This window comes from Geotrypetes seraphini, chromosome 8 (genome assembly GCF_902459505.1).
Source record: "Geotrypetes seraphini chromosome 8, aGeoSer1.1, whole genome shotgun sequence".
NCBI classification, from domain to species: domain Eukaryota; kingdom Metazoa; phylum Chordata; class Amphibia; order Gymnophiona; family Dermophiidae; genus Geotrypetes; species Geotrypetes seraphini.
In genome coordinates this window covers 21,859,803-21,878,559 of record NC_047091.1, presented here as the reverse complement: position 1 = coordinate 21,878,559, position 18,757 = coordinate 21,859,803, and the positions used below count along the sequence as shown (strand labels likewise).

The window sequence follows — 18,757 nt, the reverse complement described above, 5'->3', positions numbered from 1 at the left end:
ACCACAAACCACAGCTCCCTGAAGAACCAGCTAATGTGGACACATAGGTCAATTTTGAGCTGTTCAAGGAATGTATAATCTGAAATGTCAAGCCTAGAGGTTTTCAAACTATATAGTGGTTCTACTGTTCAGCAGCTGAATGTCACCACTTAGAGCATATAATATACACATGTAGGCATATAAATTTGCATACAATAGATCTTGGCTATATATAGGGTTACCATATGACTCTAGAAAAAAGGAGGACAGATTGAGACATCTGGGTTTTACTGCCATTGCTTTCAGTGGAAGCAAAACCCGAAGTCTCGATGTGTCCTACTTGCTTCCTTTGCTTTCAGTGAAAGCAAAACCCGAAGTTTCGATGTAACATAGTAACATAGTAGATGACGGCAGATAAAGACCCGAATGGTCCATCCAGTCTGCCCAACCTGATTCAATTTAAAAAATTTTTTTTTTTTTTCTTCTTAGCTATTTCTGGGCAAGAATCCAAAGCTTTACCCGGTACTGTGCTTGGGTTCCAACTGCCGAAATCTCTGTTAAGACTTACTCCAGCCCATCTACACCCTCCCAGCCATTGAAGCCCTCCCCAGCCCATCCTCCACCAAACGGCCATACACAGACACAGACCGTGCAAGTCTGCCCAGTACTGGCCTAGTTCAATATTTAATATTATTTTCTGATTCTAAATCTTCTGTGTTCATCCCACGCTTCTTTGAACTCAGTCACAGTCTCCACCACCTCTCTCGGGAGCGCATTCCAGGCATCCACTACCCTCTCCGTAAAGTAGAATTTCCTAACATTGCCCCTGAATCTACCACCCCTCAACCTCAAATTATGTCCTCTGGTTTTACCATTTTCCTTTCTCTGGAAAAGATTTTGTTCTACGTTAATACCCTTCAAGTATTTGAACGTCTGAATCATATCTCCCCTTTCTCTCCTTTCCTCTAGGGTATACATATTCAGGGCTTCCAGTCTTTCCTCATATGTCTTCTGGCGCAAGTCTCCTATCATTTTCGTCGCCCTCCTCTGGACCGCCTCAAGTCTTCTTACATCTTTCGCCAGATACGGTCTCCAAAACTGAACACAATACTCCAAGTGGGGCCTTACCAATGACCTGTACAGGGGCATCAACACCTTCTTCCTTCTACTGACTACGCCTCTCTTTATACAGCCCAGCATCCTTCTGGCAGCAGCCACTGCCTTGTCACACTGTTTTTTCGCCTTTAGATCTTCGGACACTATAACCCCAAGGTCCCTCTCCCCGTCCGTGCATATCAGCTTCTCTCCTCCCAGCATATACGGTTCCTTCCTATTATTAATCCCCAAATGCATTACTCTGCATTTCTTTGCATTGAATTTTAATTTCCAGGCATTAGAAAATTCCTCTAACTTTTGCAGATCCTTTGTCATATTTTCCACTCCCTCTTTGGTGTCTACTCTGTTACAAATCTTGGTATCAGCAATGTCACTCACAAACATATTGAACAGGATTGGCCCCAGCACTGAACCTGAGGGACTCCACTAGTCACCTTTACTTCCTTCGAGCGACTTCCATTAACCACCACCCTCTGGCGTCTGTCCGACAGCCAGTTTCTGACCCAGTTCACCACTTTGGGTCCTAACTTCAGCCCTTCAAGTTTGTTCAACAGCCTCCTATGAGGAACTGTATCAAAGGCTTTGCTGAAATCCAAGTAAATTACATCTAGCATATGTCCTTGATCCAGCTCTCTGGTCACCCAATCGAAAAATTCAATCAGGTTCGTTTGGCACGATTTACCTTTTGTAAAGCCATGTTGCCTCGGATTCTGTAACCCATTAGATTCAAGGAAGTGCACTATCCTTTCTTTCAGCAACACTGCCATTATTTTTCCAACAACTGAAGTGAGGCTCACCGGCCTGTAGTTTCCTGCTTCATCCCTGTGACCACTTTTATGAATAGGGACCACATCCGCTCTCCTCCAATCCCCAGGAATCACTCCCGTCTCCAGAGATTTGTTGAACAAGTCTTTAATAGGACTCGCCAGAACCTCTCTGAGCTCCCTTAGTATCCTGGGATGGATCCCGTCTGGTCCCATCACTTTGTCCACCTTCAGTTTTTCAAGTTGCCCATAAACACCCTCCTCCGTGAACGGCGCAGAATCTACTCCATTTTCTCGTGTAACTTTGCCAGACAATCTCAGTCCTTCTCCAGGATTTTCTTCTGTGAACACAGAACAGAAGTATTTGTTTAGCACATTTGCTTTCTCCTCATCACTCTCCACATATTGGTTCCCAGCATCTTTTAGCCTACCAATTCCATTTTTTATCTTCCTCCTTTCACTAATATATCTGAAAAAATTTTTATCTCCCTTTTTTACATTTTTAGCCATTTGTTCTTCCGCATGTGCCTTCGCCAAACGTAGCTTTCTCTTGGCTTCTTTCAGTTTCACCCTCTAGTCCTTTCTGCTCTCCTCTTCTTGGTTTTTTTATATTTCATGAACGCCAACTCTTTTGCCTTTATTTTCTCAGCCACTAGGTTAGAGAATCATGTCGGCTTCCTTTTTTTCTTGATTTTCTTCACATAAAGGTCCGTAGCCATTTTTATCGCTCCTTTCAGCTTAGACCACTGTCTTTCCACTTCTCTTATGTCCTCCCATCCTAACAGCTCTTTCTTCAGGTACTTTCCCATTGCATTAAAGGCCGTACGTTTGAAATCTAGGACTTTAAGTATCGTGCGGCCGCTCTCCACTTTAGCCGTTATATCAAACCAAACCGTTTGATGATCGCTACTTCCCAGGTGAGCACCCACTCAAACATTAGAGATACTCTCTCCATTTTTGGACCAGATCCAATATCCCTTTTTCCCTTGTGGGTTCCGTCACCCTTTGTCTGAGCAGAGCCTCTTGAAAGGCATCCACTATCTCCCTACTTCTTTCCGATTCCACAGATGGAACATTCCAGTCCGCATCCGGCAGGTTGAAATCTCCCAACAGCAGAACCTCCTCTTTCCTTCCAAACTTTTGGATATCCACAATCAGATCCTTATCAATTTGATGCGATTGAGTCGGAGGTCTGTAGACTACACCCACGTAGATAGAAGTTCCATCTTCTCTTTTCAGAGCAATCCATATCGCTTCTTCCTCTCCCCAGGTCCCTTGCATTTCGGTTGCTTGTATATTGATCTTTACATAGAGAGCTACTCCTCCACCTTTATGACCATCTCTGTCCTTCCTAAAAAGATTATATCCCGGTATGTTTGCATCCCATCGATGTGATTCAGTGAACCATGTCTCTGTGATAGCGACAATATCTAGATCTGCCTCTAACATCAGGGCTTGCAGATCATGAACTTTGTTGCTTAGACTGTGAGCATTTGTGGTCATCGTTTTCCAGCTATTTTTCAGCGATAATCTCCTTTTTCGTATGGATTTTTGTGTCGTTTCACTTTCTGTTGCAATACTAAGAAATGAGTTGCTGATATTGCTTATGTTGCTTATATTATATTATGTTGCTTATACTGCTTATGTGTCCTACTTGCTTCCTTTGCTTTCAGTGGAAGTAAAACCCAGACGTCTCAATGTGTTCTACTTGCTTCCTTTGCTTTCAGTGGAAGTAAAACCCGGACGTCTCAATGTGTTCTACTTGCTTCCTTTGCTTTCAGTGGAAGTAAAACCCGGACGTCTCAATGTGTTCTACTTGCTTCCTTTGCTTTCAGTGGAAGTAAAACCCGGACGTCTCGATGTGTCCTACTTGCTTCCTTTGCTTTCAGTGGAAGTAAAACCCGGACGTCTCGATGTGTCCTACTTGCTTCCTTTGCTTTCAGTGGAAGTAAAACCCGGACATCTCGATGTGTCCTACTTGCTTCCTTTGCTTTCAGTGGAAGCAAAACCCGAAGTCTCGATGTGTCCTACTTGCTTCCTTTGCTTTCAGTGAAAGTAAAACCCAGATGTCTCGATGTGTCCTACTTGCTTCCTTTGCTTTCAGTGGAAGTAAAACCCAGATGTCTCGATGTGTCCTACTTGCTTCCTTTGCTTTCCGTGGAAGTTAAACCTGTATGTCTCAAATTGTCCTCCTTTTTCTGGAGCCATATGGTAGATAACCCTATGTAAATTTATCTTAATCATATTCATTGTGGTTATCCTGAAACCATAACTGCCTAGGTGTGTTTCCAGGAGAGGGTTGAGAAGCACTGCTGTAGTGAGACCTCACGCAGGGCTCTGCCAGTGCATCTCACTTCCAACCCTTTTCCAAGCTGAAGAGCCCTAACCTTTAGTCTTTCCTCATATGAGAGGCGTTCCATCCCCTTAATCTTCTTTGTATCTTTTTTTAGCAGGGACAGTCTTTTGCGTATGTAATGTACAGCGCTGGTTGCGTCTGATAGTGCTATAGAAATAATTACATTGCATTAGAGATTTCTATTCCGCCATTACCTTGCGGTTCAAGGCGGATTACAAAAGTTATAAATGGTGGGTTACAATGGAAGATCATTTGTCATTTCTAGAGAAGGTAAATAATAAATAATAGCAGTCAATAATATGAAACAAAACAAAAAGCAAACCAACAGACTTAAATCCAGTCAATGTATTGGAAACATTTACCTGTGTGAATAGGAGACGAGCTTTTATTTGCAATGCCAACAGCTACTTTGGATGCATTTGCAGTTGTGTGTCCGGCTCTTAGAGTTTTTACCCCTGATGCAGCCTGAGGGTGAAACGTGGCCACATCGGACTGGATTTAAGTCTGTTCCTTTGCTTTTTGTTTTCTTTCATATTGTGGCCTGCAGACCCATACCACTTCATATAGTAGTCAATACAGTATAAATTAATCCGAACAAGGTTTTAAAATATGAGTTTTAGGTATTTTCTGGGTAAAAAAAATCTCATTATTTAATACTCACATGAAATGATTTAGGGACCCTTTCACTAAGCCGCACTAAAAAGTAGCCTTTGGTATCAATAGGGCGGGGCTTTCTCACACGCTGAAACACGGCCACGCTCTCATTTTCCAATGACTGCATGGCCATTAGCGAGGGAGCCCTTACTGACACCCAGTGGCGCAGTGAGGGTGAATGGCGCCCCTCCCCTATTCTCTACCCCCCGTTCCTTCCCTTCTCCCATACCTCTAATTGTCCCGGCTGCCCACGTCATGTAGGCTCTCCCTCCGATGTCACTCCCTAGATGTGGGACCCAGAAGTGACGTCAGAGGGAGCGGACACAGGCAGCAAGCTCTGAATTCAGTACAAGGTCTACAGCTGTAGGGCATGTGTTTAACTTTCCCTCCTGCATCCCTCTGTTCTGTACCCATCTGCACATGTCTTTACTGGCTTTGATCCAAGGCTGCAAGTGACATGATTCTCAAAACATCTCCTGATCTTTCAAAAGGCAAAGCTAGACTATTTTCAGTGGATAAAATTGGAATGACTTTATTTTAACATGAGAGCAAAATTGATAAATCCCCCATGAACTCTGCTTGGGAAAATGATTCCAGCTCTAATTATTTCCAGGATAAATATGAAAAGCAGCTGAATCCCCTCTTCATATCTGATACCATCTGGACCTGGAGCCCAGTTCATCGCTCTCTCACCCCCTCCCTCCCCTTTTTCTTACCCTATCATTTCAACTCAACCCACCAAATACCATCTACTCATAAGTAAACACAATAAACACAAAGCCAGCCTTTGATGGTAAATCAGGCTGCAGCTCTGTTTATTGGAACAAAACACAATAACATGACATTAAGCATAACACTCGAGCTACCAAAAACAATACCCAATAAGCAGCTTTAAGCCCCGTGACCCTGTCCCTGCCAGTAAGGATTTGGGGGGGTGGCATGTGCCTCCATACCCCTTTCAAATGGGTCACCAGTCCCCCTGGTACCCGCTTTCGAACTTGCTGCTCACAGTCACTCATCTCCTGATGAGCCCCAAGGTTCAGTAGCTCAAGACCACTGCCACAAGCCTGTAATCCCATTACAGGCTCCTCCCCAATCAACAGAGCTGCGCCTAATGGCCATCTACCACTAAGCAAGTCTCACAACAAACTGCAAAATCATCTAACAGTAAGTCCAACCCCACATCAGAGAGATGCACTCAATCCAGTGGCGTACCTAGGGGGGGGGCGGGGGGGGGCGGGCCGCCCCGGGTACCAGCCCTGAGGGGGTGTTCCCGGCCTTGCCGCTCAGTCCCCCCCCACGCCCGAAGGACCGCTCGCCCCACTGACCTTCCAGCACACCTATGAAGCAGCCCGCAGCAGGATCGCGACGTCAGCAATCCCTCAGCTGCTTGGGCGCTGCTTCCTGCGCCGCGGTCCCGTCCCTCCTCTGACGTCAGAGGAGGGGGCGGGACCGCGGCGCAGGAAGCAGCTCCTAAGCAGCGCAAAGATAGCTGACGTCGCGATCCTGCTGCGGCTGCTTCATAGGTAGTGCGGGGAGGCCAGGGGGGCGAATGGTCCTTCGGGGTTGGTCGGGGCATCAGGCCTTCAGGGTGGGGCGGGCGGGCGGGCAGGCAGACTTTCAAGGGGGAGGGGGGTGACAGGCAGGCAGGCAGGCCTTCAAGGGGGGGGTGCAGGTCTTCGGGGGGGGGGTGCAGACCTTCAAGGGGGTGCAGGCCTTCAAGGGGGGGACAGGCAGGCAGGCCTTCAAGGGGGGGACAGGCCTACAAGGGGGTGGGACAGGCCCTCAAGGGGGTGCAAGCCTTTGGGGGGGTGCCAACCTTCAAGGGGGGGTGCATGCCTTCAGGGGGGGTGCCGACCTTCAAGGGGGTGCAGGCCTTCAAGGGGGGGACAGGCAGGCAGGCCTTCAAGTGGGGGGACAGGCCTTCGGGGGGGTGCAGGCCTTCGGGGGGGGTGCAGACCTTCAAGGGGGTGCAGGCCTTCAAGGGAGGGGACAGGCCTTCAAGGGGGGGACAGGCAGGCAGGCCTTCAAGGGGGGGACAGGCCTACAAGGGGGTGGGACAGGCCTTCAAGGGGGTGCAGGCCTTTGGGGGGGTGCCAACCTTCAAGGGGGGGGTGCAGGCCTTCAAGGGGGGGGGACAGGCCTTCAAGGGGGGACAAGCAGGCAGGCCTTCAAGGGGGGGACAGGCCTACAAGGGGGTGGGACAGGCCTTCAAGGGGGTGCAGGCCTTTGGGGGGGTGCCAACCTTCAAGGGGGGGTGCAGGCCTTCAAGGGGGGGGGACAGGCCTTCAAGGGGGGACAAGCAGGCAGGCCTTCAAGGGGGGGACAGGCCTACAAGGGGGTGGGACAGGCCTTCAAGGGGGGACAAGCAGGCAGGCCTTCAAGGGGGGGTCAGGCCTTCAAGGGGGGGACAGGCCTACAAGGGGGTGGGACAGGCAGACCTTTAAGGGGGGACAGGCCTACAAGGGGGTGGGACAGGCAGACCTTTAAGGGGGGACAGGCCTACAAGGGGGTGGGATAGGCCTTCAAGGGGGTGCAGGCCTTTGGGGGGGTGCCAACCTTCAAGGGGGGGTGCAGGCCTTCAAGGGGGGGGGGCAGGCCTTCAAGGGGGGGCAAGCAGGCAGGCCTTCAAGGGGGGGACAGGCCTACAAGGGGGTGGGACAGGCCTTCAAGGGGGTGCAGGCCTTTGGGGGGGTGCCAACCTTCAAGGGGGGGTGCAGGCCTTCAAGGGGGGGGACAGGCCTTCAAGGGGGGACAAGCAGGCAGGCCTTCAAGGGGGGGACAGGGCCTACAAGGGGGTGGGACAGGCCTTCAAGGGGGTGCAGGCCTTTGGGGGGGTGCCAACCTTCAAGGGGGGGGACAGGCCTTCAAGGGGGGACAAGCAGGCAGGCCTTCAAGGGGGGGTCAGGCCTTCAAGGGGGGGACAGGCCTACAAGGGGGTGGGACAGGCAGACCTTTAAGGGGGGACAGGCCTACAAGGGGGTGGGACAGGCAGACCTTTAAGGGGGGATAGGCCTTCAAGGGGGGACAAGCAGGCAGGCCTTCAAGGGGGGGTCAGGCCTTCAAGGGGGGGGACAGGCCTTCGGGGTGGGTGCAGGCCTTCGGGGTGGGTGCAGGCCTTCGGGGTGGGTGCAGGCCTTCGGGGTGGGTGCAGGCCTTCGGGGGGGACAGACCTTCGGGTGGGGGGTACAATCCTTCGGGGAGGGTGCAGGCCTTCAGGGGTGGGGATTAGGCCTTCAGAGGGGGACAGACCTTCGGGTGGGAGGTAAAGTCCTTCGGGGGGGTGCAGGTCTTCAGGGGTGGGGTGTAGCCCTTCGGAGGGGGGACAGACCTTCGGGGGAGGGGGGGTCCTGGTGTAAAAGTACACAGAGGGAGAGAGGGAAGGGGGGGTTCAAAGATACGTGCATATGCCAGACTTTGGGGGTTAGAAATAATGGGTCTAAAAACAGAGGAGTGGGAGAGAGATGGTGCATAATGGGATTTAGGGAGGGAAGGAACAGAAAGGGAGAGAACTTGGAAAGAGGGGATGGTGTGGAGGGGGGATAGAGATACTGGATAGGAGGATAGTTGGGAACAGAAAGGGAGAGATGGTGGATCCTGGGGTGGTGGGGAGTTGAGAAAAGGTGAATCTGTGGATGGAGACAAAAAAAAGGAAAGATGCCAGATCTCCAGGAGAGGGAAGGGAAACGGAAGGGGAGAACAGAGATGGCAGACGGATGGTTAGCATGGAGAAAGGAGACCCTGGCAAGCAAGACAACAAGAGCCTGGGACCAACAAGATTTGAATATTGATCAGAGAACAAAAGGTAGAAAAAATAATTTTATTTTCTGTTTTGTGATTACAATATGTTAGATTTGAAAAGTGTACATGAGACAGCTTGAAATGGGAACTTTTCTATTTTTGTGAATGGCAAGGCTGAGTTCAGTTAAAATATATGCTTTATAAGAAAATATAATAATGTGTTTTATAAAGTTTATAAGCATTGCTGGCATACTCGGTGAGGTGTTCCTAGTGTTGGTGGTGGTGGTAGCATGTCAGTGTGTTGAGAGGAAGAGGTAGTCTGGGAAATTCTGCTGAGCAAACTCTGGGCCCATTTCCACCCCCAGTTAGTCCACTCCACTCAACTGGTTCACACACTGAGTGGGTCTTTGGGTGTTATTTCTGGGTAGTTGTTTTAGAATCTCTTCCAGTGGTTTGTCAGTATCTCCTTCTGGTCCAAGGAAGGAAACTTTGTCAACCTTAGCATTGACCTTCAGAATATGTTTGTAACAGCGCTGCTTGTGTGGCATTAGGCTATGTAGTGATCGAAAGAAAAAAACAGACCTTTGCACATTTTTGCACTATATGGTGGGTGTATGAGGAGATTCATTTCCTGCACAGTTAAGTCCATGTGAAGTTACCTTGTGCTGTATTTGACATCTAGCAAGGTCTCTGTTTGGAAGGAAAGATCTAAGCTTAAAAATGAAGTGGCCAGAAGTTATGTTAAAAGTAGATAGCGTAGCTGGTTTTAAGAAAGGTTTGGACAAATTCCTGGAGGAAAAGTCCATTGTCTGTTATTAAGACATGGGGGAAGTGTCTGCTTGCCCTGGATTGGTGCACTCAGCAGCAACAAATACTAGTTTTGGCTGGCTCTTTCCCCGCATTTCTCCTCTCTTCCCCACGATTTAATATCCAGTTCAGGCAGTAAGTAAATGCATCGGCAGGGGGGGTCTGGTAAGTCTTGGGGGCTGGGGATGGAAGGTGAGAATCAGTTCTGTAGGCTATCAGAAATTTGCTTAATTATCTACTCACACAGGAAAGCAGTAAAGTCAATAGGTTCTCTGAGTGGGAACAACCTGTTTGATCTTGCACTCTTGTGATTGACCAATTGTTTATCACTGTTTAATTTATCACATTGATTAATTTGAGCACACCTGAGGTGTCCTATGATGGTGTGCACTGCAGGCAGAGGAGCCTTAGTGTGTAAAGCACTGGAGAATTCTCTCCTCTCGCTTACCTCTCACGCTGAGGACACCCTGCTTCAGTATAATCATTTATATGATTTATCTTATAAACATTATTACGTGGTCTTTTCCTCAAGTGCTGAGACATCAGGTTGTTCCCACTTGGAGAACCTATTGACTTTTACTGCTTTTCTGTGTGGCTTTAACATTTTTTGCTATTCAGTATACCTAAACTATTATTCAGTAGAAAAAATTTGGTTTGTTCAATCAAATCCTGTGTGGACATTGGACTTCTATGAGTGAATGTTCTGCTTGATTGAACAAACTAAATTTTTTCTACTGAATAATAATCTAGGTACAATGAAAGTAAATAGCAAAAATGTTTGAGTAGATAATTAAGGAAATCTTTTTCATATTGCTTGCTTATGGACTGGGAAAAAAGACTGTTCAAGCAAATGTCTCCAGAACTGCTTTAATGGAAAAATGTGATTTTTTTTTTTTTAAGTACTTTGTGAAATTTATTGTTGTTGTGAAATTTATTGTTATACTTTGTTTAAACTTAAAAAGCGGTGTCATTAACAGTGAATCTAATCGAAAAATCGATTCAACAGGGTGAATCGAATCGAATGAAATATTTTTCTCTGAATCGGGCAGCACTATTGGCTACCATGAGAATGGGCTACTGGGCATGATGGACCTTTGGTGTGACCCAGTTAGGCTATTCTTATGTTATGTTCTCATCTGTAGGGGCCTTTGTTTTCACTTCTTATTTTAATGTATTTTTTTCCTGGGAACTTATCAGTGTTTTTTTATAATGGGAACAAAAATGGAAGAGAATTAATGTGTGTGGAATGGGGGGGTAACTAATTTCTTCAGCTAAATAATTCAATCCACTTCAAACAGACATAGGAGAACTCACGCACCATTCACACACCCTCCAACCAAAAACGTCAAAAGAAAAAAACTGTTCGACAACCTCCTAGCCATTCGAGCTGCAACACTTGACCCCCAACTCTACAACCTATTGACTTCGACCACAAACTACAAAACCTTAAAAAAAGAAATAAAAACCCTTCTATTCAAAAAACACATAAAACCGAACTAACACAATCAGAACTGTCCCAAGCATCACCTGCAACTACTCCATATGTACTTCTGATGTCATGACAATTCAGACATAATTTATGTTATGTTATGTTTGGAATAATGGTTACATAAATGAGGTTCAATAAAAGAAAATTTTCACTGCCTGTTTCTATTCTGACCATTTATTCCATTTCATGGTTATTGCAAAAAAAAAAAAAAAAAAAAAATTTTACATGGGGGGGGGGGGGTGTCAAAAAATGATGGGCCCCGGGTGCCACATACCCTAGGTACGCCACTGACTCAATCACGAGCAAAAAGTCGCAGAAACATAACATCAACCCACTCGTTGAATTTGCAGGCCACTCCAGCTGCAACCCAAGATCCAATTTGCCTGTTCACCTTAGCAAGTCCTAGGGTCCACTTCTTGGATCCCAGACAACGAGGCCAAGGAATGATGTCTGACCAAATCAGCCTCATGTTCAGGAACTAGGACACCACACAACGAAGATCATCCCAGACCGCATAGACAAGCTGTATTCCCGTCCAGGCATCAATTTCATTACTCCTGAGATGGATCAGGAAGACATTCGGGTACTGCAGGCGATTCCGCAGACCGTGGAGCAGAGGCAACAACTGGACCCAACAAAACACACAGACGCCCTGCTGTGCCAGTCCAAGATGCACACTGCCCAGGAAAAGCCATCGCTCGTTCCCTCTAATAAATGGCAGGACTCAGGATGAACCAGCAAAAGGCAGAAAGCAGATTCAATGTTCACCTTTTCCGACAGCGCTCCCATGCCCACCTGTTGAATGATCTTAAGGGCAGTCAAAGGGCGCAGAGGTCTATGCGGGATACCATCGTTCACCGACCTACCCACTGGAGACGATAAATTGTGGATTAATTGATATTTTCCAGGTTCCTTCTTGGGAATGACTGCCAGGGTGAAAGCATCATGGTCTGAAAAGGCCTAGTGATAAAGAGTCCTCACATAGCTTATCCCAAACGACAGACCGAAGGCACCCAACAGATGTCACATTGCGCACAACAAACGGTGAAAAGAAGAACCCCTTGACAAGGTGGCTGTCTAAATCAACCAATAAAAGTCTTTATTAAAATGAACAAGTGTTATGTTCAAACATTTTTATTGAAGGAATAAAGTAAAAATACATTTATAGTATACATAAAGAAATGCTTTACAAATGATTTCACAAATGTTAAAATTCTAATCCATATATTCTATAAAATTCTATCATTCCTCCAAACTTTTTATATCATAAACCATAGTCCCCCCCCTCCCCTTCCCCTCCCTCCCCTTTCCCCCATCCTTCCTCCCTCCCCCACAGAGTCCCATTGCGCACCATTCCCTGATATGGTATTATGAAGCCCACTTTGAAAACCTTTCTCAAGCAATTCAGTGGCCTTGGCATTATCATATCTCCTAAGCCAAGGCCACAAGGCATCCATCCATCCTATTTACCAAGCCCCTTGAGCCGGACGGGACCTGAAATGGACCTGGTCCGGTTCTGGTCCCAATATCGCATTGCCCACATTCTGCCGTCTCTCAGATATCTGGAGACAGTCTCTTTAGAAAGAAAGGATGCTCATGCAAAAGCTTATTCCAAAGAGATGTCCATTTATTATGAGTGCTGCATACATATTTATACTATTTTACATGCGTCCGTTTTTTCAGCATATGACTGTAGGAAAGACCATATTTGGTAACAGGATACATAAAAGCAGCTAGAAAGAGGTAGCAAACATAAGGAGGGGGTTAGTGGGAAGTTTCCATAACTATGGCATATAATACTGTCTTTTTGTCTAAGTTCGAGCAAATGTTTCTTTCTTAGCAAACCTTGGCAAAACTAATTAGCTTACAGAACAAAATGAGGACACAGCTCAGAACACAAAGAGAAAAGACCTTGTAACTTCTTAGCAAAATGAAAACTGTTTCAGCAGTTCTTTTTTTTATATGCTACACATGCAGGAATAGAAAAACTTACAAGAAATATGTGTGCCCCTTCAGGACCTTTCTTGGGGCATTTGAGAGTGGAATGTCCCTGTCCTCAGAAGGTACCTATGTGCTGAAATGGACACATGCTCTTATTGAATTTCCAGCACGTGTCTCACCCTCACCCTGCCCCCGAAGATCCGGGACTCGGGGAGGCCTGAAAGGAACGCACGTTACCAGAGCCTGCAACACACGACAGACCCCGCCGTCATTCTGCCCACCTTGGACGCCATGTGTGTCAGCCGTAAATTAACGTCCTGATGCCCCAGGACATGCGTAACTTTTCTTCCATTTTATCCTGGAAAGTCTCATCATACTGAGTCATGCCCAATTTCCAAAGTGCTGACAGGCACCTAAAACTGAGTGCGCGTACGCCAACAGCAAACTGGAATCTTTCTGGCGAGCCCTCCCCCATACGCTAGCCAACCTTAAAAACGGCCAGATCCAACTGATGTTCCTCGACACCGGAGAAGGACATGCTCTATGACCTTCCTTCTTCACTTTCTTTTTGCTTGTCTTGCTAACCCGCTCCTCCAACAATTGGAAAATGTCAGTACAAGTCCTCTTCCTGGCAGGGAGACAAACTACTTGCTGTCTCTAAACAGCCCACACTAATCTCAGCCACAGATATAGATCCAAATTTCCAATTTAGGGGCAAAGTTATCAACATGGGCTACCATAAAGACTATTACCACTAACTCAAGCTATTTTCCCACAGATCACATTTTATGAGACCTAAAGAAATGTCTCTAGAAATCCCAAGTATAGAACAATCATGCCATTGTGACATCACTGATGAGGTTGGCTCTTATTGATGGAACGAGACATTATGACAGTATCAGCTCTGGTTACCAGAGACTGAAACTCTTCACACTACCAGGGGGTGCTGAAAAGTTCTCAACCCAGCCAAGAAGAGAATGACATGGATATGGTTCAATCAATGAACTGAAACAATGTCAAAAACATAGAATTTCATTTTTGCAAATTAGCACTTAATGAAATAACACTTTTTTCCAGCTATAATGGCAAAATAACACTCAGAATTTGAGAAGTTGGTTGGCTGGGCTAAGAATTTTTCAGGACCCCCTCATATGTAATAAAAGTGAGCCACTGTGACATCACTGATGAGGTTGGCTCTTATTGGTGGAACGAGGCATTATGACATCACAATCTCAGGACTCATGATTGCTGGTTTCCACGGGGAGGGCTGGCAGTGCAGCGAGCAGATTAGATCCATTCCAAAGGAGCTGGAAAAGCTTATATTACAGGTGCTTCATTCCTGGTAAAACAGTGTCTAGGGATTTCGATTTGGACGACATTGTTCACGTGGGTCATTCAGTACGGTAGGAACAAGAAGAAGCATCACTTGGTTTCTGGTGAAACAGGCGACAGGAAAGTGGAAGTCAGGGGCAAAGCTGAAAGAACTTGTTCTGGAGACCCTTGCCCCCCCCCTCCGCTAGCTGAATGTAACAGGAATTTTTCCCATGCACAAGAGCTCTGGGGAGGATGGGGGTGGGGGACAGGAGGTTGGTGCTTTTAATCTTTGTGTGTCTAAGTTATATCCGTTTGCCTGTTTATTATATTGTCTGTTTTTCACCCTATTTACATTACATTACATTACATTAGGGACTTCTATTCCGCCTATACCTATTTAGGTCTGGTACCCTGCTGTAAGCTTTGGAAGGATTAGAAGTTTAAAAATGTTGATAAATATAAAAATAAATAAATAAGATGCATGTCTGCACTGCCATAGGATGAAAGCATGCAAAACACAAGCTCTATCAGAGGAGTGGCATGGGCTTCTAACACACACTTTGTTGCCCACCAGCTCCAGACACACATTAACAGGAATAACAAACTATGGAGCCCACAAGTGTCTCTAAGTGCTAAGATCCTGCCTATATTAGGTGAGCTTGGAACGAGGTCTTGAGAGTAACGCTTCAGACGCTTCCCTCGGTGGCATGAATGGTCTCCTTGGAGCAGGTCACCCCTTGCTGGATATATCGGAGGAGCTCTTTGCGATTGTCCAAGATCGTGTCAAAGCTCTCCTGCAGTCGGTTCTGCTGGTCAACAACCTTCTGCTGGAGGCTACGTATCCAGCGGAGCAGCGCCAACCTGCGGTACATGGTCAAGTGAGCGTGGTGCTTCTCCTTCTCCAGCTCCTTGAATTTCTCTTTGTCCTGCAGGCTCTGGAAAGCTTCCAGCAGAGCGGGAAAGAAGGTGTCCGAATCAGAGGATGACTCTCCATCAACCTCCTTCGGCTCCTCCGTCAAGGCCTCTCCCTCGCTAGTGGCGGCTGGGCCGTCCCACAAATTACCAGTGGTGCTGTCGGGGGAGTCGATGCTCAGGGAGCTGCTGGCATAACCATTGTCCTCCAGAGGGGAACCTGCACACTGGTCACACCCTCCGCCCGTGTCCGGAGTGGCTTCGTCTGGCTCTGCACATCCGATCTCTGCCCCTTCCGGAGGGCTTCGGACGTTTTCTTCACAGGAAAGGCCAATTCCTTCGGATTCCACTGTCTGGGAAATTTCCTTCCATCGGCCCTCGCCCTTTGGTCTCTGTACCAGCAGCACAAGGCCGTCTTCTGGAGCGGCAGTGCAGAGCAGATCATGTGCCTTCTTTTCACTGCCGAGCCCCACTTGCACCTGGTTCCAGTTCTCGTTTTTGTCGCACGTGTCTTCCACAATGTTAAAGTTCTTGTCCTGGCGGAATTCTCTGTTCATTTCATAGATCAGTGAATTCATGGGACCTTCTGAGTCGAGAACAGCAAACATCTCTCTGCCAAAAGAAACACATACGAAGGCAAATAAGGACTCAACGAAAGGACAGGAGATGAGTTTTATAAGTGCGAAGTAACACTGCAACTTGCGCAGAATATCAAATCAGAAGCATACAGGCAGTGGCGTAGCGAGGGTAGGAAGTGCCTGGGTGGCATACCCCGCTGCCCCCTGTTCCTTCTGTGCCTCCCCCAGTCCTTCCGAGTCCCCCCCCCACACCCTCCCTTCCCATTCCCGTACCTCTTTAGCTCTACACCAGCATGACTAGGTTCTTTGGCCTGCTGATCGCGCCAGTGTTGGCTTTCCCTCTAATGTCACTTCCTGGCCCCGTAACCCGGAAGTGATTTCAGAGGGAGCCAGGCCAGTGCCAGCAGCAGGTCAGAGCAGTTGCACACTCTGGTGAAGATTTAAAGAGGTATAGGGAGGAGAAAGGAGGGCGAGAGCATGGCATGGGGGGGGGGCAAAGAGGTGCCAGCATCCCCACCAAGATGGCACCTTGGGTGGTCACCTACCTCCCCCCTTACTATGCTACTGCATACAAGAAATGTCATTCTGGGTTAGACCTAAAGTCCATCAAGCCCAGAATCCTTTTTCCAACAGTGGCCAATCCCAGTTACAAGTACCTAGCAGGATCCCACAATACAGCTGAACCGTAATGGATCTTAGTACTTACGCCGCCTTACAACTCTCTCTAGTGGCTGAATGTGTGGGATGTGGTAGGAGTCATGAAATAATTAGGGCCATAACCCCTGCTGGGGCTTGCATCTTCTCTTTTGTCATCCACATAACTGAGCAGACCAATTGGTCTTTTTCTGCTGTCATCTACTATGTGACTACGTTATAGCTGTGTTTTTTATATGCTCTATGTTCAATTTCTTTGGCATGAGCCGAAGTGTCCTGGCTGATGGTGCCACGGCCCTGCAAGAAAATCTCAGGTGGAATTTCTTAGGACCACAGAGAAGTGTTAAGCTAGGGGACACTCGATGAAGTTACAGGGAAATGTTTTTTTTTTTTCCACTCAGAGAATAAATAAGCTCTGGAATGCATTGCCAGAGGTTGTGGTAAGAGCGGATAGTGTAGCTGGTTTTAAGAAGTTCCTGGAGGAAAAGTCCATAGTCTGTTATTGAGAAGCCACTGCTTGCCCTGGCTCGGTAGCATGGAATGTTGCCACTCTTTGGGATTCTGGAATGTTGCTACTCCTTGGGTTTTGGCCAGGTACTAGGGACCTGGATTGGCCACTGTGAGAACGGGCTACTGGGTTTGACGGACCGTTGGTCTGACCCAGTAAGGCTCTTCCTATGTTCCTACTTCATGCATTTCAGCTTCAGCAAACTGCAGAGCACATGACTTGGTCTCTGTAGTCCACTTTCTCTGGAACCACAGCAGCAAGAGTTCCACTTCCAGTCAGCAAATCTCTGACTTTTTCATGTACTGCATGAGAGGAGGGACAATATTTGCAATCGCTTACCTATGTAAATAGCTACTTAGAAGCAGGTAGTAAGGGTGAGGGGCACCGGGCGTCCTTCCCCCGCCGCACGTGTGCCCCCCCTTGCCTTTTTGGCGCTTTCTCTGATGTCAGTTCCTAGGTGCAGGTCCCAAAAGGTACAGGGGAAGGCAAGGGGCGTAGGTGGCAAGGGGAGGAGCAGGGAGCGAGCAGGCGGGGCGGAGAGAAGGAGGGGTTCCGCCGCGCCCATGGCAGATCGCACCCCCTTAGAAGGGTAATAGTTATTTAGAAACTGCAGCTCTTATATGCAGGAAACTCTAAGCATGTTATAAGTACAACAATTGCTGCAAACATGGGAGCCCACTTTTCAAAATGATTGGTAGTGGAAATGACCCCTCCCTGAAGCAGTTATGGGGGAGGGGGCAGCAGGAAAGGGTTAAGAGGGTGAGTCATTTGGCTAGCCACCCTTTCTTCTAGCTAACTGGCCTCCATGGCCATGGGATTGATTTATTTATCACATTTCTAATCGGGCTCACAATTCATATTCCAATTTTACAAGACCAGGTGTAAAAGAGGGGGAGGAATAAGGGTCAGGAGAGCAGAAGTCCCAAGGGACCTGACATTCATCAATCACTTACCTCTGCCACGGAAGGAAAGGGGGTGCAGGGCTCCCCTATGCCCCCACCCTGACCTCTCTATTGAGTGGATGAAAGGGCAATGAGCTAACCAGCCTAACCGGGGGAGGGGGGGGGGGGAAGCGGTGCCGGTGCCATGAGGCATCTAAACCTCATCTCTGGGCCTTGAGCCAGAGCACTGGGCAGCTGCTGCAGATCACGTTGGGGATTTGAACTCGCAGGACCGCCCCCTGTCAACCGAGCCGATGGGCCGGCGCCGGTGCTTTGGATCTCCTGCTCGTTGTACCTGGTTCGGGGAGGAGTGGGCTCTCTGGTCGCAGCAGATGCAGACGGAAAGGATCCGGCAGGAGCAGCCGCAGGAAGGCGTCAGAGCAGCGGCGCAGGGAGGGACCAGGCTGGAGCAGCGGCGGGAGGGACTAGGCTGGAGCAGCCGCAGTCCTGCCAGCCCCTTCCTGCCGATCGGGCTGGAGGGCCTTTGGGTCGAGCTTTGGGGGGGGAAGAAAACAGGAGGAAAATATTTATTTCTTTAAAAGAGTTCTTACAAGTGATTTCCTTTTGTGCTTCTTCATTTAAGTGTGTGTAAATAGTGTCTGAGGTTCCATAATATAATGACACATCAAACAAAATAACTAACTCTTCCCTCTCAACATCCCTTCATCCCCATTCTGCCCCCAGCCCTGCCCCCTTAATCTATTTTCTCGTCAGGACGGCAGCTGCGCATGCACAGGTGTGAGGTGACGTCACACGCATGCACCTGACTTCACCGCATTGCATCCGCACATGTGCATTTGTCGCTCATTGCTAGAAATTTTTCAAAACCCAGATACAGCGGCGGGTTTTGAAAAGTCGTTCGGACCCCCGGACATGTCCGGGGAAATCCCGACTTCTACCTTCATTACATAAATGCGTCAACGAACATAGCCGAACTTTACACGTTCTCCTGATTCCAAGAAGGGAGTTCCAGAGCTGAAAGCATCATATTTCCAATAACAGC

General features: G+C 47.8%; 1 protein-coding gene across 2 annotated transcripts; it reads right to left on the bottom strand.

Annotated features, from left to right (window-relative positions):
- Positions 1 to 13,962: 13,962 nt before the first annotated feature.
- C8H1orf216 (chromosome 8 C1orf216 homolog) lies at positions 13,963 to 18,161 on the bottom strand. 2 transcript variants are annotated; one of them, XM_033955920.1, is made up of 2 exons: positions 18,050 to 18,161; positions 13,963 to 15,685 (listed from the first exon to the last, which is right to left on the bottom strand). In XM_033955920.1, the coding sequence occupies exon 2, from the start codon at positions 15,679 to 15,681 to the stop codon at positions 14,848 to 14,850; it is 834 nt and encodes a 277-aa protein (XP_033811811.1). In that variant the 5' UTR covers positions 15,682 to 15,685; positions 18,050 to 18,161; the 3' UTR covers positions 13,963 to 14,847. The 2 variants fall into 2 exon arrangements, with proteins under 2 accessions (XP_033811811.1, XP_033811813.1); XM_033955922.1 differs by lacking the exon at positions 18,050 to 18,161 and adding an exon at positions 17,767 to 18,024.
- Positions 18,162 to 18,757: the final 596 nt, after the last annotated feature.

Excerpts from the sequence above, each read along its gene's own strand:
- C8H1orf216 (XM_033955920.1), bottom strand. The coding sequence starts at position 15,681 with ATGTTTGCTGTTCTCGACTCAGAAGGTCCCATGAATTCACTGATCTAT.